The sequence below is a fragment of the Poecilia reticulata genome, chromosome 22 (assembly GCF_904066995.2).
Source record: "Poecilia reticulata chromosome 22, P_reticulata-male-v2, whole genome shotgun sequence".
In the NCBI taxonomy this organism is placed as follows: Eukaryota; Metazoa; Chordata; class Actinopteri; order Cyprinodontiformes; family Poeciliidae; genus Poecilia; species Poecilia reticulata.
In genome coordinates, this window is record NC_088851.1 from 5,086,260 (window position 1) to 5,113,711 (window position 27,452).

General features: G+C 40.0%; 1 protein-coding gene and 1 long non-coding RNA gene across 3 annotated transcripts; both read right to left on the reverse strand.

The window, feature by feature from the left end:
* Nucleotides 1-3,880: 3,880 nt before the first annotated feature.
* On the reverse strand, nt 3,881-11,875 carry LOC103458172 (uncharacterized). 2 transcript variants are annotated; one of them, XR_532548.3, is made up of 3 exons: nt 11,783-11,875; nt 6,766-6,889; nt 3,881-5,576 (listed from the first exon to the last, which is right to left on the reverse strand). It is a non-coding gene; the product is annotated as an uncharacterized LOC103458172 (long non-coding RNA). The 2 variants fall into 2 exon arrangements; XR_014085926.1 differs by lacking the exon at nt 3,881-5,576 and adding an exon at nt 6,314-6,582.
* An 11,330-nt stretch (nt 11,876-23,205) lies between these two features.
* Nucleotides 23,206-27,452, reverse strand: ap5s1 (adaptor related protein complex 5 subunit sigma 1). The gene is made up of 3 exons (XM_008398806.3): nt 27,148-27,452; nt 24,599-24,890; nt 23,206-23,606 (listed from the first exon to the last, which is right to left on the reverse strand). Exons 1-3 carry the CDS (start codon nt 27,327-27,329, stop codon nt 23,478-23,480), a joined length of 603 nt encoding a protein of 200 aa, XP_008397028.1. The 5' UTR covers nt 27,330-27,452; the 3' UTR covers nt 23,206-23,477.

A 27,452-nucleotide genomic window follows, 5' to 3' on the forward strand; every position in this document is an offset into this window, starting at 1 on the left:
TTATTAGGAACATCAGGGCAGGTGGTACAGGGCAAGGAAAGGTCAGTACCAGGTCAGGAAGAAGTAAGAGTTTAGAGATTGGACCTAAAAAAGAAACCAATCCAACACGGCCCGACCCTGAACTAACCCCACATGTCATTTTAATTAAGATTTTACTGCGTACGTTTTTAGTCCACCCTTTAAGTAAAAGTAACTTCTCCTAATTTTAGCTTTTGCTTAGCGCTTTGCAGCTCCGTCTTGTTGCTTGTTGTGACTGCAGGGTGAGTTAGGTGTAAATCGTGAGTGATTGTGAATTCTGACATTAAAGTCAGAAATCTGTGGTGTTTTTATTTTCCAGTGGCCCTAATCCTCTTTCAAAATAATGTGAGAAAACCACAACTTCCTGTTTATTCAGTCAGCATTTAATACAACCGGGAATATTTAAAAACAAATATATATATAATGTGCCTTTTTAAAAATTCTGCATACTATTAAAACAAGAAGAAAACAATTTTTTTATGAAAATGGCAGCTTATCAGTTAATCATTAATGATTTATACACACGGTTTTAGGTGTCATGAAATATTCCATGTTCTAACATCAGACCAAAACAAACTCCTGCTCTGAGCTGAACTGCTTCCTCTCTCCCCGGACAGGCTGGAGGAGCAATAATGCTAATGAATTAGAGGAGAGAGGGTCAAAGGGGGGGAAAATACCAACATGATTGAGATTCCTGCCCAATTAACTGAAGATCACTCAAATGGTTCGAGAGCTTAAGAGGTCATTATCTTGAAGCCCACTTAAAAAAAAAAAAAAACCATTAGAGCTTTCCAGAGCTGGACCCCTGACCTCCTCCCTTTTAGGTTTCTGTGTGTTTTCAATAAAACACACAAAAACTGTAGAAGAGCGTTTGACTCCTTACAGATTTTGCCTGAGTTTGCTTTGTTGCCACACTTAAGTGTTTCACATTGTCATGAGAATCTCAGTGTCACTTGAGCAAATACAAAAAACACAACTTTCAAGTTATGATTTCATTCATGAGGGGAAACAACCTGTGAGAAAACTAACTTGCCTTAAAACTTGCAGCTACAGTCATCAAACGCTAACAGGATTTGGCAATGGGTGTTTTACACCGCCATTTTTGATTGTTGATATCCTCAAATGCTTCACTGCTTTTAACATCTGTCTACCCTACTTCATGCTGTAAGACCTGCTCCGTTTAAGTTCTTGATTCCACAGGTCTGGTAGTATTCAAAGAAACATGGTTAATGTGGTATTATGTACATAGTTCTTTAACTCAAGCAAGTACCAATGTTGCGTTTGGTTGTTATAAAAATGCTGTAAATATCAAACATGATTTAAAGGAAATGTGATGCTTTGAAATTGGGCCTTTAAGAAGCTTCTACTCTGTCCAACACTCCGCCTTCAGCACGTCATCACAACAGCGCTCCTCCGTCGGGAGCGTTGGGCTGAGAAGTGGTTCCTATAATGAGCTCAGCAGACTCAGTTCCTCCAGGTGTTTGCTAATTGCTGCTGGCTAGTCTGAAGGAGCCGAGTGAGGAAGTCGCAGGGCAGGGCTGCTCTGTGAGACGGAACGGGAGATTCAAGGGTTTCTTAAACTAGCAAATAAATCAAAGCAGCATGCCAGGTGTGTTTTTGATGAAGAAATAATATTAATTTCAAAAAAGTTGATTTTATGTAATACTGCCTGCACCCCTTTAAATATAATTAACTCATGATTTAACAATAATTTTTTCGTGTTTGAACTAGGCTGGTCTGTAAAGCTTATTTTCACCTATTAATTAAAGTAATTGTTTCTTGTATTTATTTTTTTCTGATATTAAAATGCATTTGATCATCTGAAACAGAAAAATTCAAAAGCAGAACAAATCCTCAGGGGTGGCAAATACATTTTCACAGTTGCACACATGGCTGGTCCTGTTCCACAGATGTAATAGACCTTTATTGTTAACATCTAGACATTTAATTATTCTCAAAAAGCAACGCAACCATGCAGGTATTTGTCTACAGTCAGTCATCTGTACGAAACCATCAAACGTTCTCCGCTAAAAGCCGCGGCGCGTACTATAAGCCACGGAGCAACTTTATCCTTTTCCACTGTGCTTATCCAAAAGAAAAGCATCAAAGAATAAATCAATGTTTTCCACAAACTGAGCTCTGCACACAAAGTAAATCCAAGAAATATCGATTTTCACGTTGGCCCCGCAAAAGCGATGGGGAACTGAACAAAGTACATGTGTTTCCCCAACCAGCAGGAAGAAGCATCAGAATGTACAGTCTGGTTCTGGTCCGGTTCAGCTGGATTCTACAAAACAAAGTGTGGGAATCATTCATTCAGAGCAATAACTCATAACCTCACTGAGAAAAATCTAAATATTTGATCTGTTATTGTGCTCAAAGTAAGGCTTTTTAAACTTTGATTCAACTTTGAGAAAATACGGAAGAAAACTAAATTTGTACACTCAGTTCTGGTAAAAGTTTTCAAATGCTCATGAGGTTGAATTTCATTGTAATTTGAAGGTATAAGTGATTTATTTGGCTGTACAGAATCACAGGTTCAAGATTATAAAGGCTCAAACATGTACGCATCCCTCTAATATTTGGAAAAATGTCGCTTAGGAAACTGTTTCACACAAACATTTTTCAGTCTTTAAGAAGCTTTGGCATCATTTTTAGCTTGACACATCTGACACATCTTGGTGGAATAGGCATAACTCAACCTTTTTCTAGTTTCCTGGTTTTAAACATTACCCTTAAATTTTCAAAAGGATTGTAGTTGAGACCGTCTCTAGAAGCTTAATATCTGACTGGCTTTTTCCAGCCTGCACTTTAGTCTGGCTCTACCACAACAAATTATGTAAACTCTGAAACTGAAATCTTCCAGAATTTAACTAATTTAATCTTCCGATTAAATTTTGCCCAATCACTAATGTTTGCCCTCGAAGTACGTAATGCACCGGTTACACTATGAAGCTCACAGGAACCTGCCTGCGCTGCGAACAGAGAAATGTTAGTAGTAGCTGCATTTCCATTGATTGTAATTGAAAGTAGGAAAATAAATTATTTCAATGGAAACACTACAATTTAAAAAAAGTGAGGTTGTTTTTCAGCCATATCAAAACTTTTTTCACATCACGAGTCACGTGCTCAATAGCCGAATGTTACTACTGGCAGAAAAAAATAAAATAACAAAATGACAGGACGTGTTAGGAGGATGATGGTTTGTCTTCGTTTCTTTGAACAATGTGCAGCTGGCTCCACCAGAGCTCTCACAGAATCACACCAGTCGTAAAAAGTTGTGTTTAATTCAAACGTGTTGAATCCATAACTCTTCTGTGAAATCGACAACTAATTTCACAAAGCGTCGCATACGAAGCTGCTGCCCAGTAGCAGGTTTGTCACTCCAACACCTGAATAAGGCGCAAATGTCTCCTCTGATAGCTGATAGATTAACATTTAATTGTTTTCATCCATCACTGCCATGATTTCTATTCACATGTGATTTCAATTTATTTCTTATTTAAGTTCTTATTTAATGTTAACACCAAAATGGGCCGGCTAGCTTAAAGCGTCAATATGAAACTTCTACACCAGCCTACTTGATGGCTCCTCTACAGAAAGCAACTTTATTCTCTCCCAATTAAACCACACCACTTCAAGTGAGGCTTTTCAACAAAGTAGCTTATTACTAATTCTAAACTGTCAATTGTAATTGTGGCACATAATAGTGATGAGCTACAGGAGATCATAGCTTTCTCCCCCGTTTTTTTTTTTTTTTTTTAATTCCTCTCCACATGTCTAGGAGGAGAGCGCCTGTAGAGCCATTGCCATATGACCTAATTATCTCTCATTAGTGGCCCCAGTAATTACAGGACCTTTTTACAGCTCCATCTACTCTCTCGCACATAGAAGGGGATTTCAATTAGGCTCGCCTCGCAGCTTTTCTCTGCTTCTCTCTCACAGCTAAACCCCACTGTCACCTGTGTAGTCAAGCATGGCCAGGCAGCGGGCGGCCCCTCAAGGAAGGCCCCCTTGCAAGGACGTGTGAATTTCTTCAGCTTGACTTTATGCATTCCCCATCACGCGCCCATCAACAAGACATGACAACAAAGACAGCCGGAAGAGTTGTCCTTCGGCGGCGAAGAGGGAAAAGAAGCTTTTACGCCATTATTTTCCGTGAGGGGCGCATCATGAAAAATACATCAGAGACAAAGTATGTATTACAATCCGACTTCCTGTCATAAGTAAACAGCGGTGTGATATGAGCTGTGGAAAGTCGCAGGTATCTGAGCAGCAGAAAATAACCCCATCAAGTGAGATTTCGTCAAGCATAAATAGGAGGGGAGAGGCAGATTGAATCAGTGGCCATTATGTTCTCAGGCTGAGAGCAAAGTTGGATTCCCAAAACGAAGACACTGAGAGTTGGTGGCAAGAACAGGAGAGGGGCTGTAAGAGGAAAAGGCTCTCTGCCACTCAAGCTTATCACTTATCTCTCGCATCACCTCGAAGAGTCAAATCACCCTAATTAACAGCTAGCAAGAAAAGGGGGGGGAATCGATCCTTCAAAAGAATAATTAACCCTTTCTGTTCTCAATTGCTTCCAAAAAGAAAAAAAAGTTGATTGGAATTGACTGAGATTACCCTTCGTTTCGTTAATTGTGGCTCTCGGTCAAACCAAAGGCGCGCGGGCTGTTATCAAGAATCGGTAGCGTTGATGCCAGAGGAGAACGCTGCAATTAAGTCTTATTACTGCTGTGCGTTTTCCCAACTGCTTAACAGAGAGGCGTCAAACGAAAATGCGACACAGCAAAACGGATGAGTTTCATTATGTTTCGCACCACACAACCACAAGGCTATTTCTTTTTTTAACGTTGATTACTGTTTGCTCCAAGCCGTACTCGAAAGAACAGGCGAAACGATTCCTGCTTTAAGAGTCTCAAGTAAGAAGCCTGAAATGTTGCTAGTGGCTCTGGTTTGTTAAATAATTAAGACTTGGGACTGAAAATGGGACGGAACATTCTGGAACGCTCGCCCAATCGTTTGGGCAACATCAGTATGACTTTCATGCTAAGTGGATGTAAGCTTTTAAGATTCCCAGGATCTCCTCTGTGTTATCCCCGCCCCCCCAAAAAAGGTAAGGTAATTTAAAAACACATAACACATTCTTCCATCTGCCACTTCTTACTTGGAATCCCTCTTAATTTGCTTCAGTCTTGAGAATAAAAGCAAATAAAAAGCTCAGATGAAGAACTGACGAGGTCGGTGGAATAACGTTGAGAAATGGACCCGTGGCAAGCGTCGGTCGCACAAGATTAACTAGCCGAAGAGAAGAGGGAAAAAAACGTCTTGCTCCCCATGTTCTCGGCGCAGCAAATAATTCCTCTTTAATCAACACGGCCACATTTGTATGAGTTATTCTACATTCATACACCTTGCTGGGGAACATAAAGGTGTCTGCGGGGATTCTTCCTGGTAGAAGTTATGGCTCCCATAACTCCTACATACACCGCCTGTATCCATTCATCGTGTTTGGAAGGAGCCGCGCTGAATCACGGAGGCCTGCACTCCATCCAGAGCTGGGGAGAAAAAGAAAGAGACTCTGGAGAAAAATTTACACAGTGATGTGTTCAGATGAGGTTGCAGCGAGATATTTCCAAAGTATTTACAGTTGGGGGGGGGGGGAGGAATGGATGCTGTAACCCCGTTGCTCATGGGTAATTATTAAAACCGCCATTTCGAATGAAAAACGGGGGTTTCTGGCGTCCCACGGGAAAATAATTAAAACGCCTACATCATTTATGACAGAGACTTCAGAGGAGTGGTGTAAGTTTCGGACGCAGCTCTAATCACTTCATATGTATGCAGTCGGTGGGTGGCAGGCGACATGACAGCTGCATTTCGACATGTTGTAGGCTTTCGCAGCGAAACAAAACTGGGCAATAAAGGGGGAAATTGGACGGGCTTGCCAGCCATGCAGACTGATGCGAGTGACACCGGGGGCCGCTCCTGAGTGCCTGCAGCTTAGTGAGAGATGACATGACGAGCTCTGTCTGCCATCCCTGGTGCCAGTGGCGACCCACTTCCATCCCTCTAATTGCAGTTCCCTCTTTAAAACTGCATTTCTGCGCAGTCAGGAAGGTTCAACGCTCAGCTGCGGCTGAAAATTAATTAGACATAATGAAAACCTTTTTTTTTTTTTCTTGTCAAATATATGGGTTGTAACCACAATTATGACAAAAGTCTGCTTTACTGAAACACGTCACAGTCCCACCACTCTTAGCTACATAAAATACTCCACAAAACGCTGTTGCCATTAGTTGCACTTTCTCTTTATTAGCTTCCTTCGTCTTATCATTTTGAAACATGGCTCCCGTTGCAGAATAAACTTTAAGATCGATCTTAATTATTACTCCCGTAAACAAAACGCTGTTGCCTGACAACATTCTTCTGCGCATGCGGGTTGTAAACTCTTCACACAGAAACTTGATTGCGGTAACATCGTTCAGTAGGATGAACAGGCACATTTGAAAAATGGATCTTGCTGTGTGAACGCAGCCGTAGTGAGGCAGCCGGGACATCTTTCTGATAACGCACACATTCAAAGATGTAGGTCACACACTTAGAAAGACACACACACACACACAGAGTGTAGGGAAATCTGTCTCACTCTGCTGTTCTCAGCAAAAGCCTCGTATGTCAGTAATTATCTTAGCTGATAATACAATTGCATCAATAACTGTCTTAACGGGGACAGAGACACGTTACCTCACTGTGTGATTCAACCAATCGCCGTAATTGTGTTTGCGCGTCGCTGCCTTGTATAAAATCCGTTTTCAGCGCGTGATCATCGCGTCCATCTGCCCGGGAGCTCTCTGTGATGAGCGGTTACCTTGTGTAAGCAAGAAAACGGACAAATTGAGATGTAGCTTTGTGACCCGATCTCTTCGTCGCAATAAACGGACGTTCAAAGTTTTCTTTTAAAGCTTAACAGTGGGCCACCTCACAGATTTCTTTTTTCTGTTCTTATTCAGTGCCAACAAATATCATCATCAGATTCAGTTTTCATGAACTGATCGATCGGAAAATGTTCCAGGGTTTATAAGCCTGGTGGGTCACCAGGCTTTACTTGTCCCCCCACCAGGCTAAGCTTCGTTTGTTTATTTTAAATGGGGTTGAATAGTTTATTTTTTCTTTATAGTGGCCCAGAAGGGTCAACAATAAAAAAAAATAACACAACAGCAAAAGCTATGACATGCTAGCCAGTTTTTTCATTATGAACACTGAACACATTTTTTGGCATATTTGGAACCCCATATTGTCATGGCCCAAGTTCCATTTTGTTTTGTTTTCTTTCTTTTTTCGTTGTTTTGGTTTTCCTTTGTTTTCTTTGGTTTTCCTGCTGCTTCCTTCCCCGTCCACCAGGTGTCACCAGTTGACTGAGCCCCTGGAGAGATGCGTTGCCAACCTCGTAGTCACACCTGTGTCTAATCTGCAGCTGGCTGCTGTGGTGTATTTATGGAGCGGCTGGCCAACACTTCAGTGCCTGAGTGTTTGCCTACTATGGTGTTCCCCGTTGTCTGCCAAGATTGCCTATCCGTCCCCAAGCTCCGTGCACTCACCCCTCCCGGTCGTACCCCAGCGGATTCTCTTCGAGACGCCACAGGTTGTACCTGTAGGTTGCCTTAACCCTGGGCTTAAGATAAGTCCTGGACCTCCGTCTGCTGCCAGCGCCCCTGTTGTTCCACAGCCAAGACTTGCCTGTCCGCCCTCCAACGCTCACCGCCGCCTCAGCCTTCCGGAACCTGGATCTCGCACCTTCTGCAGCAGGTCTTACGCTTCCACTCACCACCCAGAACGTAAGACCTCTCTCCCTCTCTCCCTGTACTGAAGATCCCTACATGATTTGAACCCATCACTTACTCACTCTCCTCTCGTCGACAGTTTGATGTTCTGGTTCCACTCCCTGATTCCCGACCACCAACCTTCCCTCATTCATCTGTTTAAAATAAACATATTTAACCGATTTCTGTTCTCCTGAGTGTGTTCTTGCATGTGGGTTATATAACTGGAACCCATCATGACACATATTTCCTAACTACCGATTAACATACACCATAAAGACCATTAGACTTCCTTTGCCAATCAAAGATGATAGTGAGGCAAACATCACTTTGACCAGAAAATGTTTAGTTCAAGATATTTTGTTTAATATTTGATTAAACATTAATTTTTTTGGGTGCATCCATCATCAATAAGATTGCTACCTACCGGTTTTTACTTTGACACATCACATCACTGATGCACATCAGTCTAAAAGCAAAATAATTTTGGTTTCTGGACTGCATCAACTTTTACAACTACAAATTGTAGCTTTTTGATTGGTTGACAGTCATGAATGTCTCAGGATTTCTTGAGGTTTGCTTTTCTCTTTGTTCGCTTTTATTGAAGCTGCTGTTGCAGTCGCCACGTCTTTGAATGCGTCGCACAAAATGGAAGCACAAAAACAACTCTCCTTTCAAATAGTACATTACATGCACTTACAAATGGCTGCATACAAAAAGAAAACAAGTGAAAACAGCACCTGACAGCTGCCTGATAAGCGTGGGAGTTGTGATGGGTTCCTAAGACGCACTAACTGCTCATAGAAACTTTACCAGCGAAAGAAAAACGGCGGCTGAATGTTTTCTGGGTGATAATCAAAGCAGAGTTGAAAGGCGTAGTATAGTAGCAAAAAACATTTCCAAACTGTGTAAGATGTGCCAACATGTGATGCTTTAGTCGAACAATAGAAAAGTAGATAAGTAAGTAATCCTGGTTACATTTAGAAAAAACTGCTGCATTTGCCTGAAAAATCAGAAGTTTGCACAAAGATGTAGTAGTGACTGTCCTGTTTTGAAGTTATAAATGTTGTTTTTAGTACGTATACAAGAAAAAAGGGAGAAACCCTGTCATTCATGTTATTTTCAGGTACTACAACGTAAGTTTTTTGTTCGAAACAAAACTTTATTAAACGGTAGAAATAGACACCGTTAGTGTAAGTTACTGTTGAAATCTTTCATGTATGGTTGCATTGCCGGTATGTATTAAGTTTGTAACTTAATACATACCGTGATGCGAGAGATAAGTGATAAGCTTGAGTGGCGGAGAGCCTTTTCCTCTTACAGCCCCTCTCCTGTTCTTGCCACCAAAGAATGTCTTAACTCCAGGTGTCATGGCTACATCCCTGTAGTCGTTTATTCCTGTTATAATGTGTTTCTTGGAGACAGGGATGTTATGACGGTATTGAATTTTTTTCTGCTGAAACATACATTAAATTTCTTCATTGTTTTTCGTCTTTTGCCAGTGGTAGCTTGCCTGTTCATTGAAGACTCTAATTAGAAAACCCTACTTTCAAAATACACAAAGCACTCCACAATAGATTCTTCTAGCCTTCAAACCGGGGTTGAGAAAAGGGATCGCAACATGAATACATAATGTCTTCTACGCCGTTTTATCAAACAGCTGCACTGAACTTCCCTAACGTTGTTAGATGCCGCTAGAAGAATCTTAAGTGGAATGTAATATAAAACAGTATGGTATTCACTTTGATGAGATAATCCAGAGATATCATCTTAAACCAGATCAGTGTGAGGAAACGATGTGGGCCGCTGGCCAAGCTGGTGAGTGTGAGGAAAATATAGTGACACACATCCTCTGTGTAATTCTGTTGTAAAGGAGTCAGCCCAGTCTCCCGATGTAAATTTATTGAGGCGGCTGTAAGGTTTTACAGCCGGTGCTCTGCACTGGTTCTGAGAATATTTGCTCAGAGCTGTTGAAGTTATGATCCCACATTATGTTTCTCATCACAGAGGAGCCATAACCTCTCCTCGATTATCTTAATTACCATTAAAACGGCTACCACAGGCCGAGCCACAGATTACCAGATGGACTGCAGCTTGATAAAAATAAATAAATAAAAGGCTTGTTTCGCGAGCCACAGCAAAAGGAGTCGAGATGAACTTTTCAAATGCTGCCATGTTAACAATCAAAGTTTAATGTGGTTTATTGGGATTATTTGTGACAGAGTACCATAGAATATATCAAAGGAAAATTACACAGGGTTCTGAAGATTGATTACAAATATTTTTAAAAAATGAAAATTTTAGCTAGATTTATATTCAGCCCCACTGAGTCAATAAAACCAAATGTTTTGGACGTCTCTACTAGCTTTGTACATACGAAGATAAATTTTTTGTAAAATAGTTCACGCTATTTTCATAGGGTTGGGCAACAAAACAATAACAACCTATATAGTGACAGATGTGATGAATATCAGTAGATAATACACTGTAGAAATTTTATCATTTCACTGAGTTCTGATTCAGAAACGTACTGTATCCTGGGCTCCACTTCTTGCTGCTAGCATCAGCTAACTGGCTCACTCTGGTAAACTAACAACTTGAGTAACATGTAGTTTCCTGTTGATCCCCCAACCTACACAGACGTACTTCAGTCCTCGGAAGTCCGCGCCTAATCGAGACGAACTCAAAGTGGATGTCTGCTGGTAACATACGGACAACAGAATGTTCTTGGTGACACAAGAAACTGCTTGTGCTCATATCTTATGTGAGATCGAGATGACAATGTTCAGATTCAACGCAACAAGTCGCAAGAACCGATTTCAAGCACTAGCTGTGTTTGCATTGCAAATATGCCCAAAATGACGTGCCGTTTTTTTTTTGGCAATTCCACAATGGGCACGTTGAGCAGGAAACAAGGTTTGGCTGCTCCTCCAGCTAGCTGCCTCGTCCTCAGAGTGGTCCCGATACAGAGACCGGTCGATGATACAGATGATACATAGGTTGCTCACAGAAAGGAAAATTTTAAGTCTGCTTGTAAAGCAGGTGTTTGTTTTTTAATAGAATTCCTTTAACTCAAGAATTAAAGCCAGTTCTAGGAGTTTAAGATAAATGGTGTTTTTTTTCTCATTTCTGCCTTTGCAATGATTCTGCTTAAACATCTCTTTCTGTAAATATTTCTGTCTTTGTTCTGTAGCCTATACTTGGTATCACAAAACATTAGGCAATATCAAGATCGAATAATGGTAATATTAGCCTAAATGCAGCCAGTAGCATGTGGGCTATAACTAGCATGTTGTCTTACATTGACTTCCTCCATTCAGTGTGCTAAACATGGTTAATAAATAAACAAAATAGCTAAAAAGCTTATTTTAGGAAAAAGCATACTTTTAATGTGGGCAATAGTTACATTAGAAATGTTTTTGCTCTGCTTTTTGATTTTTACTTTTGAAAAAGTAAATATCTGAAGTTCACTTCGTGGCACTTGGTTACTAGTAAACACACTCATCTCTTAGCAACAGATTAGCAACAAAAAATTGTTATTGTTCAAAAAACATAGGATTTCTTCTGCTCTCTCTCAGACGTTTACTTTATGGAACTTTGTGGAACTTGGTTACCAGAAAACGCGATCATCTCTAAGCAACAGATTAACAGCGTAGCAACAAAAAATTCTTATTGATAAAAAAAATATAATGTTTCTCCCGATCTTTTGAAATACCACTTATTTTACACTAACAAGAATTGTGCAGTTGGTCAATTTTGCAGAAAAGTAATTTTTTTGTCATTAATGGCAAATAGGCTATATTAAACACACATTCAACACAAAAGTAAAAATCTCGATTTATACTTCGCGGCAGTTCGTTACCAGAAAAACCCCGCTTATCTCTTAAAACCAAATTAATAAGTAGTTTATAAAACAAAAGCTCTTTCGAAATAACGCTTACCTGATTAGATACAAGACATTTACCGTTGGCAAATTTCGCAAAAGTAAATATCTGAAGTTCACTTCGTTGCTCTTGGTTACCAGTAAACACAACCATCTCTTAGCAACAGATTAGCAGCAAAAATTGTTATTGTTCAAAAAACATAGGATTTCTTCTGCTCTCTCTCAGACGTTTACTTTATGGAACTTTGTGGAACTTGGTTACCAGATAACGCGATCATCTCTAAGCAACAGATTAACAGCGTAGCAACAAAAATTCTTATTGATAAAAAAATATAATGTTTCTCAAACAACAATAATATTGTTTATCAAAAATCAAAATTTGTTATTGTGACAGGTCTACACATATATGATTTATAGTGTAGTTAGTTTATTGCCATGGATGACATAGTTACTTTGAAAGAGTAATTTGATCACTCAATGAAAAATTCATCCATCAGCTAGAAAATGTGCATCTCTTTTCCCTCCATCGTTTACGTTTGTGTCGCTGGTGTTACATATGAAACCTATCTCCCCAAGGAAAAAGAAGAAAGCAACAATATGTGTTTACTAAAAATAATCACAAATACTTAACTTGGATACGTAATTTTAATCTGATTATTGTATTGTAAATAGTAACAGGTTTACGCGTTACAAGGGGTCAGATTAGAGTGACACGTTGATGACACCATTGTTTGACATTTTTGCTCAAGCTATTTACAGATCTTTCAAGTTTCCGATATGTTCCCCCCCATGATAAACTTGTTCCTTCGCCCTTGGTTAAAGGTCAAGGGCAAATGAAGGCATGAGGGTTAGGTTCAGGCATAAAGAAAACAGAAAAAATAATTATTGATATTGTCTGACAGAAAATGCTTGTATCGTGATATGTTTTTCAGCCCTGGCTTCCAGGGTATTCTGATTTATTTTTGTGATTTTTTTTTTTATTTTAATTTCAGGGACAACAATCTAAAAGCATTTTCAATTCTGATTGAAATAATATGGGAGCAAAAATATCTCACTACTAATCCCCTCAGAGTCAACGTGAGACGCATGTGGCCTTTACAAGGCCGCACTGCTTCCTCACTTAGCTTATGTAAAGATCAACAGATCAATTTTTAGGGAGCGCAACACAAAGATTAAGGAAGAAAAATCTCAAAATGAAGCCCCTCGAGTTTGTTTCTCAGCATGAAGTTGTTTTTAGTTGCACGTCTCCCTACAGACAACGTCGCTCGTCTTTGGTAATGAGCAAAACCGACAAACCTTCGGAGGGGTCCGACCACAGAGGGAGCTTAATTAAAGAATAATTTGCTTCTGTTGCAATTAATACAGATATCTGGAGTGATGTGATAATCTAATGCCGACAAAACGCAGCCTGCCTTTTGCGTCGTCTGTAGGAGAACGAGAGCGATCGTGGCCGCTTGGGAGGTAACATCAAATAAATACCTTGAAATTGGAAATTTAATGTGATTTCTCAATCCCGCTCTTCGGCTGCACAATGGACTGGTAAATGGTGAAATGTAATTCTCCTCAGGCTTCTGTTTTTGTTTATGTGTGCGAGGAAACTCCGGCAATTACAGGAGTTATTGCAGAAAAACTAATAATTTATCACGTCTGAACTCTTACTCTCTGGATATGTCAGTGTACCTTAGTGAGTGCGGGTGGTCTCCCTTCTACCAAGCAGCAAAGAAAAACAAATTCATAGATCACAAAGTGCTGCAGCACCTATTGGAGCGTAAGCACTAAGAGAAAAACCTAGCATAGCAGTGAAACACTGGAGGTTAAAGGTGAGGAAGTCTGCATTAGAGGTGTGTTTTCTTTTGTCCTAGTCTACATCTGATCATCTTTCATTCAAAATATAAAAAATGTACATTGGAAAGACATTAACCAAAATTCTTTCAATTAATTGAAATATTTTTTATTTGTCCCAATGGCAACGTCATCCAAGTACTTTTAAATGGATCCACATTTAGTTGTAACAAAATATTTACTTTAGATGTAAAAACAATTCAGGTGTTTAGTTTTTATAAATTTTAATAAAATATTGTCGCAGGAAAGTCCCCATGTTGTTCACGCTGCAATGCATTCTGGGTAAATGACGTGTAACGTCCAACTGCTTGACTCTCTCCAGCCAAAACAGCGATGAGTATTGTTATTAGTTCTTTTGAAAATGAACCTCTGAATGTATAGAAATAACAAGAGGTGATGAAGGTGATGAAGGTGAGGAGGACAGTTGGCCGTAGAAGCCGGTTGTTTATGAAGCTCCATAAATTAAATGACACTTACCTCTGGTCGGACTGCGTGATCCGGTAAGTACTTCTACAGCTCTGTGTCCGGGGTTATGGATCAACTGGTGGCTACATTAACTGGTTGAAATCTATGCGCACCGCAGATGTTTCTAAATTGTAGGTGACTGCGTCAAACTCGTGAAACTCGTCATAGGAAGATCGAAATAGATCTTGAGATGCCATAAACATCTCAGAGCAAAGAATAATCCACGAAAGCCGACATGAATGTTGAAGAGCCATGGGATTTAAAATAAAATGTTTAAAAAGATCGACTGGCTATGTTATTCTTCACATCTCCCTCATATTGTATGATATTTCAATTATATATCCACAGAAACAATTGCAAAATCTTTTTTAACACTGTTTCAGTAACATGTTATAGGTGATTTCCTAGTATATTTACGGAAGACATGGCTACCGCAGAGCTACGTAGCAGTGTGAATTCATCCTTATTGTTGATATATTTTCTCGTAATTTAACTAAACGTCTTTCTTCTTTTCATCAAGTGACTCTAATACTCAACCATAAGAGGCAACGCTGCAAGAACAATTGTCTCAGATACTTTTACATTATAAACAGGTCAGAATCCTCATTCAGACTGAGATTCTGAAAGTGTCACCAGTTAATCCAGGTCTGCTTCTGAAAGCACTGGCTTTCCATTTGACGAGAATCAATAACAGGTAGGATAACCAGAAATCTGTCTGCCGTCATACTGTAGGGGAAGAAACGGTGGTCTTGAAACTCAGCAGCCACTGGTTCGAGTTCAGTAAGCGCTGTCTTCTGTTTCACATTTTGGATCATTTCATTTTATTGGCTAAATAATATTCACTTACTGGCAACGTTTTGGAGGTAATATCGTTTAACATGTTTGCCAGGCAAACCTTACTTGTAAGAATATTGTCAAATTTCCAAGCTGCACAGCGTCTGCAGCCCATGTCTTAAGGTGCAAACGGAATAATTTGGCTTCCATTAAATGAGCAAGGAATGAGTTTGCACCAGAACCGTTTACATGTATTGATAAATTTGCAAAACAGGTCAATAGAGGACTAAGATGTAAAATAATCGTCATTACTCTAACAATGCTGGGTGACAGTACCCATTCTGACTGTGTAGTACAGTTTCCTCCTGAAGTGTCATATATATGGTGACCTTTCAATATAATATTGAATATTAATTCACATGTTTTGAAGAGATCTGAGAGACATTTTCAAATCCGTTTATTTACGTTCGTCATGTTTTGAACAGGCAACTACACAGCCACCTAACGTTTACAGGCATCTGCATACGGACCCCGACTGTCAAAGGCTAATCCAGGTTTGAGCTACTAAAATTCTACCGCTAACTCTGTAGAAAACCGTGCATTTCTACGCATAGACAGTATGGTAAAGACCCCGTCATAGACGGTGCATTTACGATTGATAGAGGAGGCAACAACCAAAGTTAAATTGTATTTACGCATCTTGATAGTGAATCCGTGCAGCTGTCAGGCCTACCTATGCAGGGGTCATACATTCCTGCTATAGGGTTTTAATAGGGACCACACAGACAACTTCTGTGATGCAGTTATGCCATTAACCATATAGGTGCAGATTGATGAAGCGGACACAGATATAACGTAAATTAAGTCAGTTTATTGATATAGCTTCAATTCAGATCCCAAGAGATTGCATAGAGTCATTGATTTGCTGTCATTGTTTACCAGACCCCTTTGTATACATCTGGACAAGAGTCTGGAGATACAGTGACGTGTCTATAAGAAGGATGGAGGGAGCAACAGCATCAGAATCGGGGACCATAAAAGGCTCAACAACCATTTAAAGAAGGCTGGTTATGTTCAGTGGAGGATGACCGTTGAACCTCTGGAGATGACTAATGCAAAATAAAAAATTCATTATAGGATCAAGACAATTATGGACAATCCTTACCATTCTCCTAAGGAAACTGTCTGTCAAACAGTATCTTCAGTCAGAGGCTTCTTCGGATTCGTTGTAAGAGAACGCACAGGAGATATTTCCTGCCAACAGCCAACACCATCTACAATAACTGACAAATCTAAATTTAAGAATTGCAACATTCCCATTGGGACTGATAAGTTCTTCTTTAATTTGATTTGAATATTGAGAATGTCATGACACCTTCTTCCTTTTAACAGGCAGAACCCTTCAGCTGAACCAGGCTGAGTGCAAGCATCCATCTGCCATGGCTAACTGGGGGTTGGAGACATAACATGCAGAAAATAAAAAAAACTACACAACAAAACTGATGTAAGGGTACTTTGAAAAACAGTGTGGCTGGTAATTATTGGTCTTTACAGGCTTGGCAGAAGAAATCCCCCTCAGTGCAAGGAAAACCCACACAGGCACAGTGGAACCAAAGACGACAACTGCACTCGATCTGCAAATTCAGATTAAGAAAATGCCGTTAGGAAGCTCACTATGACTATTAAAGCGGAAATGTGAGTGAGAATGTAGCTATGCTTTGTCAGCATTCTGCGGCATCTGAATTAACAGTCCTGTTCATAATGCTATGACTTACCCACTCAGCTATCTCAGCCCCGCAGTTTATCTCCCCACATGTCTGACACAATTGTAAAAGGTCATCTGCAAACAAATGCATGTTGTATGTAGACATCTATCCATTCGAAATAATCAGTTGCAGTAATTTACCTATGTGCTCCAACAATGTCCTTGCCACGTTCATCCTTAAAGTAGCAATGCCCTCAGCATCAACAGGGACAGTGACATCTTGGCCTTTCAGTATACATTCGGCAATCTAGGAATTTGCGGGTTAGTTGTGAACCTTTCTGGGCTACAGTGTAGCATAATGTCTGCACTTACCATGCACACAAGAACGTTCCATCCTGCTGCTTTGGATGAGGGACTGTGGAACATCCCACCTCCCAATGGCCAGGCAATGCTGGTGTACAAATGCTTTACAGTTTGACATTTACGCATTTAGTAAAGAGCGTCTTACTTATTTGTATGTTTAAGATTTCATATACTGGAAGTAAATAAGCTGCTTCTCAGTTCTCTTAGTCCCTTGTTGGGAATTATCACATCGGGACAAGTACATTAACGAGCACATTTATAATCTGATTTGGATATTTTATTCTTGCAGCAGAACATACACATTGAAAATAAAGCACAAACACCTCCGCAACAGACAGGCATGACGGTGTGACGTCACATCAAGGTAGGATCTGACACAAACAACAGGAGCCCACAGATGCTCTTAACAAGAAGCATGCAAAGAATTGTTTATTTTGTTCTTTTTTTAAATTTATTTCAGTGTCTTACTAACCGAAGAGATTGTCCACTTTCACTTGACATTACTGCTATTGATGCATGCCAGCAGTTTGTTTCTGCTGTTTAGATGTGAGGGAGACGCGTCACAAATCAATCTGGTCTTATGAACAACGCTGTTCTTTGTCCAAGATTTGTTTATGCTGAATGCTTTTCTGGGGATATCTGTTGTTTGTCACTTCATTGGACCCTGTGAAGACAGAATATAAGATAAGATGTGGTGTTTCATTTACTTTTTTCAAACTGTTAAGTTAGATTAACAGTATTTTTGATCAGGCAACGACACGGGCACCTAAGTTTTAGAAATGTCTGCGCTGCGCGTAAGTTTCAACCAGTTGATTTAGCCACCAGTTGATCCATAACACCAGCAGCAGTTGGTCCAGTCGGATGTAAGGCTGTATAGCTCTGTTAGCATTTCATCCAGTTCTGCCTGTTTCAGCGGCTGAACAGCCTTTATTTTTAGCTCATTAAGGTAACGATCGCCTTCGTTAGTTTTGTTGGTACAAATGGAGAGAAATGCCAAGGTCACAGATTAGGTCCTTCCAAGTTGTTTTCCACTCTTACACTGCGCTCTTCTTTCTGTCGTGTGGGAAATTATCCAAATTCATTGAATTTTTTTCTTTTCTTTGTTCTTTTTCTTTTTTTTTTATTACAGCCAACAGTGACACAATGTGGCAGTATCTAAAATTACACCAGTCAAACGCAGTATGATAAACAATTGCTTGGGTAAAGTTGTTTACTGTGTAGACTCCAGTACAGAATGGACCAAATGACGTCATCAACCCACCAGAACAAATGGCGACCTCCATGAATGAAAAATATAACAAAAGATGTTAAAAAAAAATTATGTAATTATTAGTTTTGGCGCATCACAAACAGCAATTTTTCAGTCAACAGGAAAATTGACTGAAAAATTTTCAGTCAACATTAGGCCAACATGTTCAACTAGTCCTGGATCCTTTTAAAGAGACAATGTGGACGGTCAGTGAGTCCAGCAACAAATCTCAAGAATCTGACTTAAGACACTTGCTGCAGTTAGCATGACATGCTAGTTTCTGGACAGCAGAGATTATATTTCTCAGTAACGTGACACCATCAGCTGATGACAAGCACCGCTAAGCCACCTCATTTACTTTTGACACTTCTATTTAATTCTCTGTCAGACTTTAAAGGCTTTTGTGTTTTAAACAGCTTAAAACACTTTGTATATAACATGAAAAGTATACTGGATTTTTTAAAAAAGTTATTCCTTTTGAGGCATTAGGACGACCACCGATTAGGATAATCTGGTGACACTCTGATCCTTGAAACCTTTTCAAAGAGGAAATCTGTTCTCCAGGTTCTCATCTTTGTGGCAAAAACAACAAAAAAAGGTGTTTGTTTGGCTCAGGAGAACTGGCTTGCCCAAGGCACCATTAATGCAGAAACCACTGCTGGCACCTGATATGAATAGCATTTAGCTGTCTCTCTGAGTATTCCTAAACTTCCTCTCTAGCAGACGTTCAGCCGCAGCTTTAGAGGAGAGGAACATTTGAAATTCTAGAAAATGTACATATGAAAGGGAATAGAAATGATTCTTAATGTACTTGAATAGGAGCAGCGGCGTTTAGGTCTTTCACGCTGCATGCCCTGACAGAGGCTAAAGTGAATAAGTCGTCATCTCGCATTAAAATTCATATTGTATCACCGACTGGGGCTGAGCCCATTTTCTCCGCTGTGCTCTCGCCATGAGCCACACAATAGTCAGGGAGACATCTAATGAGGCAGGAGAAAAAATATTAAGAGGGGAAATCTTCAGGAGTTGGCTTTCTCAATGGTCGGTCTTCAAATTCAATAAGAAAACCTTTTGACGGAGCTTTAGGCAGGTGGGAAGGAGAGGACAAAAGGAAGAAGGGCCCGGCAGAGTGACTAAGATGGGCTGTGACAATGTCAGCTTTGGTCAGGTCAGCTTGCGTGGATGATGACTGAATATGAGGGCAGCTTATAATAGAGAAAAAAAGAGACGGGGTTTGCCAGGTTATTTAGGAAAAGAGTTTATAGCCATTGAACGCCAAAGAAGCATTCACCCTGGCTGTGGACTCGTGGACCGTATCTCTACTCTCAAGGAGTTTGCTTGTCTGGTCCAAGTTTGTTTACAACTGTGTCCTCTGTGACTTTTTCATGAGGGGTGGTGTGAGATGCCAGGAGATGCTTTAAAGGGTGTTGCCAGGGCAATGGAGGTGGGAGTTTGTCCTGTAACCAGTGGGAGTGGGATGCCAGTTTGTATACCCAGGTCACCTGCCTCAAGACTCCTTACTTCATCCAAAGTGTCAAAATTGGCTCTCACTTGTTCGCAGGGAGGTTTCTTCGGCCTGGGCCAAACTACAAACTATTTCACACAGAGCTCTGTGATGCAGAAAACATAACAGCTGTTTCCTGCTGTTTCCTATATATATATATATATAATTACAGAAATATGTTTCTAGTGGTTTTTGTATCAACGATGAGAAACATCAGATATGGTGAGAAATTAGGTACACTTGTACGATTCTTCACAAAATTCCTACAAAAATGTCCAAATTCCCAAAAATCCCTTGATGGAGATTGTCCACAGAGGAGGCTGTCTGAAGATGAACAAACCTCTGTGACCGTTTCATTTACCCACAGGTTTGGGTGAGCGCCTGTATAAAAAGTGTGCGTTTTGTATTCTTCTGCAATAAATAAGGCGTTATTTTATATTCCCTTGCTTTCAACAAAGTGTGCGGTGAAGACAATGCAAATATATTCAAAAATACCAACTGTTTATGCCAACGGGATAATCCCCCTCATTTGCTTTTGCTGCTCTTCTGTAAATCTCTGTATGTCAGAAGACGTTGGAGCCGATGGATTGAAGAGATGGTTGGAATTTCCTCCTCCTCTCTCAGCTCTGGTCCAGCACTGCCTCCTTTTCAACTCCTCTGGGATTTGTCCTACGTCAGGTATTATTTGAGATTCAAGATGATGCTCTGGGTTGTAAAAACAATACATACACTAGTTGCCATGTGTATGTGTCATAACAATTGACCAAAAGTAAAAAGGTAGGAGCAAAGACTACAGAAAGAACAAATCAGAACTAACATAAGAGCTACTCTATCATAAAGCCACATGAGACGACAAGCCAGCTATCCGTGTTCAGGATTGTACTAGATCCTGGATTCAAGTGTCTGAAATGAGATTCCTATGGAAAGTAATAAGGCTCGTTTTTAGAGACAAAGCGAGTCAAGGAGGTTTGGACATCTGATCAGGATTCCTCTCTTTGGAAGTTTTCAAGGTACATCCTGCTTTGGGTCCAAGTCTCAGTATTTGCTGGAGGAACTATATAAAACATCCCTTCTGGCAGAATTAGCTGGAAACCTGTTACCTCTGTGACCCAATCTCAGACAAGCAGAAGACCACTGATGAAGACATGGATTGTCACTAGCTATAGGAAAATAAGTATGAATGTTTGCACAGTCATTTGTTTTCTTCTCTCCAGGAGACTCTGGAGGATCTTCCCTGTGCCTCAGTCACCAACTAAGCAGGAAACAGATTTTACCTTTGATCTTGCAGCTCTGGGGCTTCACACGGTTTAACCTTTGCTGCCTTTGATAGTCTTGAGCCAGCTCACCATCTGGTTAGTTTATTTTTTCCTTTGTGTGTGTGTGTGTGTGTGTGTGTGTGTGTGTGTAAGGCTATTAAGAAAACGATTTGCAAAGTTTGCAATTGCTTCTGATTGCTTTTGTACTGCAGCTAATTGCAGTCCTCCTGTGCCACTAAAGCTCAAGAAGGGTTGGTTTCCATTTCATTATATGCAGAAAGCTTTTTTTTTACCCAAAAGAACTTGAACCTCAGGGAACCTTGGATATAATTTAGGGAATTATTCCTGCATATTTTATAATAGAAAAACTTACATAATCTTTTTTTTTAGCCCTTTATAACACTAATCATGTTTATAGAGTAAAACCGTCCATGGGATTTCATACTTATCAGCTTTTAATAACCTGTTCTGTTTGTTTGTTTATTTATTTATAAACAGATTTTTTATTTTTTTTGGTAACCCTTATTAATAATCCTGCCAACAAGCTTGTATTTACAATCACAGCCGATGAAAGAGCAATGCACGGAACAAATCTACAGCCAGACCCGGACATTTTAATCTCCACTTGACATTAACTCATGCAATTTTATCAAACAGCTGCTTGAAGCCAAGGATCATCTTCCTGTTTCTGTGTATCACTAATTACACATAATTACACACACACATGCAGAAGCAATTTTAAATGCTGGTTGTTTGGTGTCAGCCATCTTGTTTGAAATAGTTTCAAGGCAGAAGGATTTGGGATATTTGCAACAGGAAGGATTTCTGCTCTGGCGTCAGTCTGTGTTTTATTAGTGGGAACAGGGCGCTACGCCTGTCATGACTGGCTTGATGCTGCCCCCTAGTGGCAGCACTGAGTATTTAACTCATTTACAGTTTCTTACTATTGCTGAGACACTACAATTAAAACTGTCTCAATTAATGGGGAGCAGAGTGTCTAAAAATTATACTCAAGTAAAGATAAAAAGTAGTTTTCCAAGACAGGGCTCCAATAAAAACAAATAATGTGTATTTTAAAATGTCTTCAGACGAAATGTATGCAAATTCTGTCATTTTAAAAATGACTTTTTGAATTTCTTTACTACAGTATTTCTACTTCATTCAGGATAAATATTCCTCTTTTTCAAATATGTTTTTCCAATATGAAAACATAAAATGTATATTTACAGCAGGTGATGTGTAAATTAAAATGATGGCGTTTGTCTCATTGATCTCTAAATGGTCCAACAGGATCAGTAGACAGACAATGTCAGAAAATAGAGACATTTTAAGGTAAACATAAGGTAAATCATGATCAGTGTGATCCATTTTTGTTTCTTAACTTCAGTAATTAAAAAAAACAAAAACAAAAAACCGTGACATGAAGAGAAACAATGTTTCAGCTGATCTGTGTCATGTGGTTTGGTGAAATTATGTTTTCACCTTTAATGCTTCAAGTGTTTTAAGATAAACACAGGAGAGTTTAACTGAACCAGAGCATGTGACGGATGTTTTCAGAAGAAAACTGGCTTGTTGTAAGAAATTGCAGTTTTAACCAAAGTGTTCCATTATGCAAATAATCCAAGGTGCTGCTGTGCTAATTGTGTCGTTTTTAAAAGAAAAAACGGCCCTTAAGATTGTACTTAAGCAATAAAAAAATTAAAAACTGTAAATGGATTTCCAACTGTAAAATAACCTGATTTCAACGGCGAGTTGTTTCACAATCCTGGAGATAAATCATTTTGGATTTTTTTTACACATGAGAACAATTCAAACAGTTATATATATATATATATATATATATAGTTAAATTAAGATTAGAAACCAAATAAAGAAAATGGCTTGATGATGTCCTCTGGTTTTCTGGAGTACAACAAAACGTTAAAGACTCAAAACCAGCTTCACAGTAAATACAAGACAAAGATTTTATTTTAGATACAAGAAAACGAGACCATTTACACTTTTGAAATGATGTTGGCATAGAAAGAATGTCTCATTAGTAAAGTTGGATTTTTCAGACCTACAGTGTCAGTTCAACAAAAACTCAAGCAGCACATTTTCTGTTCTGTACTGATTATAGTACAGCATGCGCAATATTTTTACTTATTATCATCACACGACTCAAACACACCAACTGGTCAACTTTCTTCTTCTCCCTCAGCAGGAAGCAGGAAACCAGCTCCCCCTACTGGCCACATCATGACACATTGAGTTTGGTGAATCCAGTCTTCACTCAGCTGCACTTAAGATACCACCATTTTTATTTATTTTTTATTTTTTTAACTTTTCCGCTCTTGAATTTGACAAACAGGATAGAAAGCGAAGCCTCCCACACAGTGAAGTGGCCAGTGAAGGTGACGGAGGGAGATGATCCTCAACCTGTGTTTACACGTCTACCACTCTCTAACAGCAGCAGAGAGACAGCTGGCCCGCTTCTCAAACACACACACACACACACACACACACACACGTTACCAAAAGTAAACTCTGGTGCTAAGTCTTGGTTATCGGTTATCGAGCTCCAGCTGGCAGGTGGAGGTGATGCAGCTGTTGGCCTCATTTGGCCATGGAAGACGCCGCCTCCTTCTCCAGACTCTGAGTGAAGCGATGGTTGAGGAAGAGGAGCTGGCCGTGAGGAAGCAGGCGGCTGAGCAGTACGTCGATCCGGCTGCTCTTCAGCAGGACCTGGAGGAGAACGGTTGCTACGGTGACAATTCTAGATTTGCTAACGGAGAGGAAGTTTGTTTTTTCTACAGGAGAAGAATTCATTTATGTTTCTGAAAGCGAGTAACATTTTTAGGATCTGATATCGTCAAACATCCCCACAGAATGATGCTGCCACCACCACCAGACATTACAGGAGGGATGGATTGGTCAAGCAGGATAAGATTTCCTTTATGGTCAGAGATTTATTTAAGTTTCATCTCAACGCTGAGTGACAGATCTCAGGAAAAAAAAAGGGTTTTCTGTCCAACGCTCAAGCTTCCCACCGTTCTTTCAACATTTGAATTATGTGGTTAACTGGAGTTTGAGTAAAATTCACTTATGTATTTAAAACAAAATTCTTAAAAAGTATCTTAATGACTTCACACTGAATCCCTTCTTTTTGATCAACCGTTGCAGACGTCTGAACATCAGCCCCACTGTTTCAACTCAGCGACTATATTTAGCCATTTTTCAGACATATAAAATATATATTGTTGCTATATTTAGCGATTTTACAGACAAAAAAAAAAGGTTTTCAGCTGGATTTGGTGGGTCAGGATTTTTAAAGATCGGTGATCAGCCAGAAAACTGCAATCGATGAATAGATCAGTTATTAGTTCATGAAAAGAGGTAACGTAACATCTAGTAGACTAAAAAAATGGTTGAACATGAGGAGAAATTAAAAGTTAAAGTGTTGGCTTGAAACACTGAAAGGAGGAAAAATTGGAGATCAACAGATTGTTTCATCTCCATTAAGTTTGTTACAACTACAAACTACATGGAATATGAATCTGGGCTGACAGTAAGACATAGAGAAGTACCGCGCCGTCCTGCTGGTGGTGGAGATGATCAGAAAACATTCTGTATAAAAAGTTTCAAGACTTTCTGTTCAGGACCACATTTGAATCTTGTCCAAATTTGACAAACTATTCTTTATTACGTGGTTAGTAATAACCCTGCCTCCTGCTCACCTCGCTGCCTTGCCCCAGCATGTGCAGGTTGTCCAGACAGTGCCTGGTCAGGTTTCTTAAGACGCCCTCGGCCAGCAGCAGGTTGTCGTGAGGCTCACAGACCAGCGTGAAGCCCAGGCTCTGGACCCCCAGCCACAGAACGCTCATTTCCTCAGAGAAAGGTTCGCCCGCTCTCAGACGCACCACCCCGCTGTCTGCGTCCTGCAGGACCAAAGCCTCGTCGCCCGGCACCGCGTCCACCAGCTGCCGACCACTAGCCTCCCGCGACAGGGAGACGGCACTTCGGACCCGCCTTCGTAGGAGAAACGGCATCACAGTTAGTTAGACATTTCAAATTGTGGCTCAAAATAGCAAAATAAATGTTTCTCTTTAAAAGTTTCTTTACAAACTTTAACATAAAATGCAAAAAATGCTTTTTTATGTGCGTTTACAGTAGCTGGAGATCATTGGACCCTAAACACTGCCCCCTACTGGCGTGTATCACACTGGCCAGCCAGTGTGATACACTGCCCCCTACTGGCTAACTAGTGTAATACACTACCCTCTACTGGCCAGCCAGTGTGATACACTGCCCCCTACTGGCTAACCAGTGTGATACACTGCCCCCTACTGGCCAGCCAGTGTGATACACTGCCCCCTACTGGCCAGCCAGTGTGATACACTGCCCCCTACTGGCCAGTCAGTGTGATACACTGCCCTCTACTGGCCAGATAGTGTGATACACTGCCCTCTACTGGCCAGATAGTGTGATACACTGCCCTCTACATTTCAAAGTTATATGTTTTTCACTGAAGGTGAAGAAGGAAGGTGCAAAAAAGAAAAGCATCCCCTAAATGTGATTTAAAATATATTTAGTATTAAAGTGCTATGCTTATTTTGTAGTGACAATGTCAAGAATAAAAACTTGAAATTGTAATTTTTACCAGATAAATGAAAGATGTAAAAAAAAAAAAAAAAAGTTAATGTCAAAATAATTCTGCATGGTCACATGACAAAGACTTGTTCTCTGTTTGTTCGTTCCCTCTAAATTTTCCGATGTTACTGATTTCATGAGCAAGTCGAAGAGAACGCCAACTTGTTCAAAAATAACAGACAGTAACATTTGATCAGGTAATCAGAGCGGCTTCGAGCAGCCAGAGAGAGTGTTCTCCAACGTTTGCTGCAACTGGACAGACATGAGACGAACGAGGAGACCGACGGCCTCCTCCAGCCTTGATGCTGCTTGGCAGGAATTTCTCTCTTTTTCATTTTTTCCTTTTTTAAATATGTGCCTCAGAATATTAGCAGGATCCAGGAAAAAACCATGAGCAGGCACAATACTGTTGAATAAATAAAAATGTGAATAAACAATTTCTTCTACATGCGGGATTGTTGCAGGAGTCAGTGACTCGAATAATAAACTAAACTTAACTGCATTATTTTGCAGCAAGTTCGAATGTATGGAATTGACTTTGAATCCATTTGTGTTTTGTAAAGATCCACTGGGGATTGGCTCCACGTACAATGAATAATAGAAGTTATTTTAAGTTTTAGGTAATCAAACACATGAGTAAAACTTCAAACTAAGGGAGACACAGTTTGGGTGTGCTGCAGCATCAGCAGAATAGAAATGCACCGATTACGGTTTTCGTACCCAATACTACAGATTTCTGGTTTTGTTTTTGGATGCGACCTTGTCTCTTCTCCCCCTTATGCAAATACGTGCTGCAGGTTCTTTGAAGGTGGATCCAATGTGTTTTTCTACACTTTTCCAGCAAAGATATTGTTCAAATTCTTCCACAAGCGAGGAAGAGGTTTGCTGCTAGAAGTAACCAATCAGGCGTCAAGGTCTGTGTAGAAGCAGCCCTAGTCCCGCCCACCGAGTTTGAAGGGTGAAGTTGACAGTCTAAATTAACTCATGATGTGATTCAGCACATGAATATAGAGACTTCATTTAATCTGATTTTTTTCGCATCCTGTGAAGCTCTTGAGGAAAAAAAACTGTGGACAAAATAAACAAAAATATTTTTGGTCCTTTTTTTTTTTTTCCATTAACTGGAATTTATCATGACAAATTATGAATCAAAAATCTTGTAAGAAATTTATCTTACGGTAATGATACTATAAATGTTCGCCCCTACACGGGAACATTAAATAATTGATCAAATCATAAAAATATTGAAGTGAAATCAACACATTAATAATATGGAGCACAAATATTAATTTTATTTCTAATAAATTATTTCTGTATTTTCCGTTTTTATAAATTAATGACATTTAAATTACTTCATAAGTTCTTTATTGTAATCTGTCACTCCTCACGCTACATAGCTTTAGTGTTTGATGCATTTAATGAACAGAAGAAAAAAAACCCTGAATTTTGAATATGTTTAAATGTTGGCGAATAACCAATCATGTAAGGATTCCAGACCTGGATTAGACATGTCAGTTTGTGTTGTTACCACAAAACAGAACAAATACATTCCTGCTCTTTCATGTCGTTTTCACCACTCTGACGGTGACACTCTTGTTTGGGATTAATAATCAATAACTACTCCCAGCGTTCTCACCTGGCCACCACAGAAACCTTCTCCTTCTGCAGGAGTCTCCTCTCCTCCGGGGTGAACTCGCGTTGTTGTTTGGACAGAACCGCCTCGTCTGGACCGAAGAGCCGGGAGTAAAGCACCCGACTTTCCCCGGCGGTCAAAGCGCCGACTGGGCACACGGTGTGGATGAGGAAGCACCGCACCATTTTACTAAAACGTCTTTCAGAACCCTCTGAAACACCGCTCGGATCCTAGGAACCATTTCAAAGAGCCACTTTGCATCCTCGGGATCTTTACTTCCGCGTTGGTCAGGTGATCACTTGACCGGG

Excerpts from the sequence above, each read along its gene's own strand:
- ap5s1 (XM_008398806.3), bottom strand. The coding sequence starts at position 27,329 with ATGGTGCGGTGCTTCCTCATCCACACCGTGTGCCCAGTCGGCGCTTTG. Across the intron at positions 24,891-27,147 it reads AAGGTTTCTGTGGTGGCCAG|GCGGGTCCGAAGTGCCGTCT; the intron begins GTGAGAACGCTG and ends TCTCCTACGAAG. Across the intron at positions 23,607-24,598 it reads TGCTGGGGCAAGGCAGCGAG|GTCCTGCTGAAGAGCAGCCG; the intron begins GTGAGCAGGAGG and ends GTTCTCCTCCAG.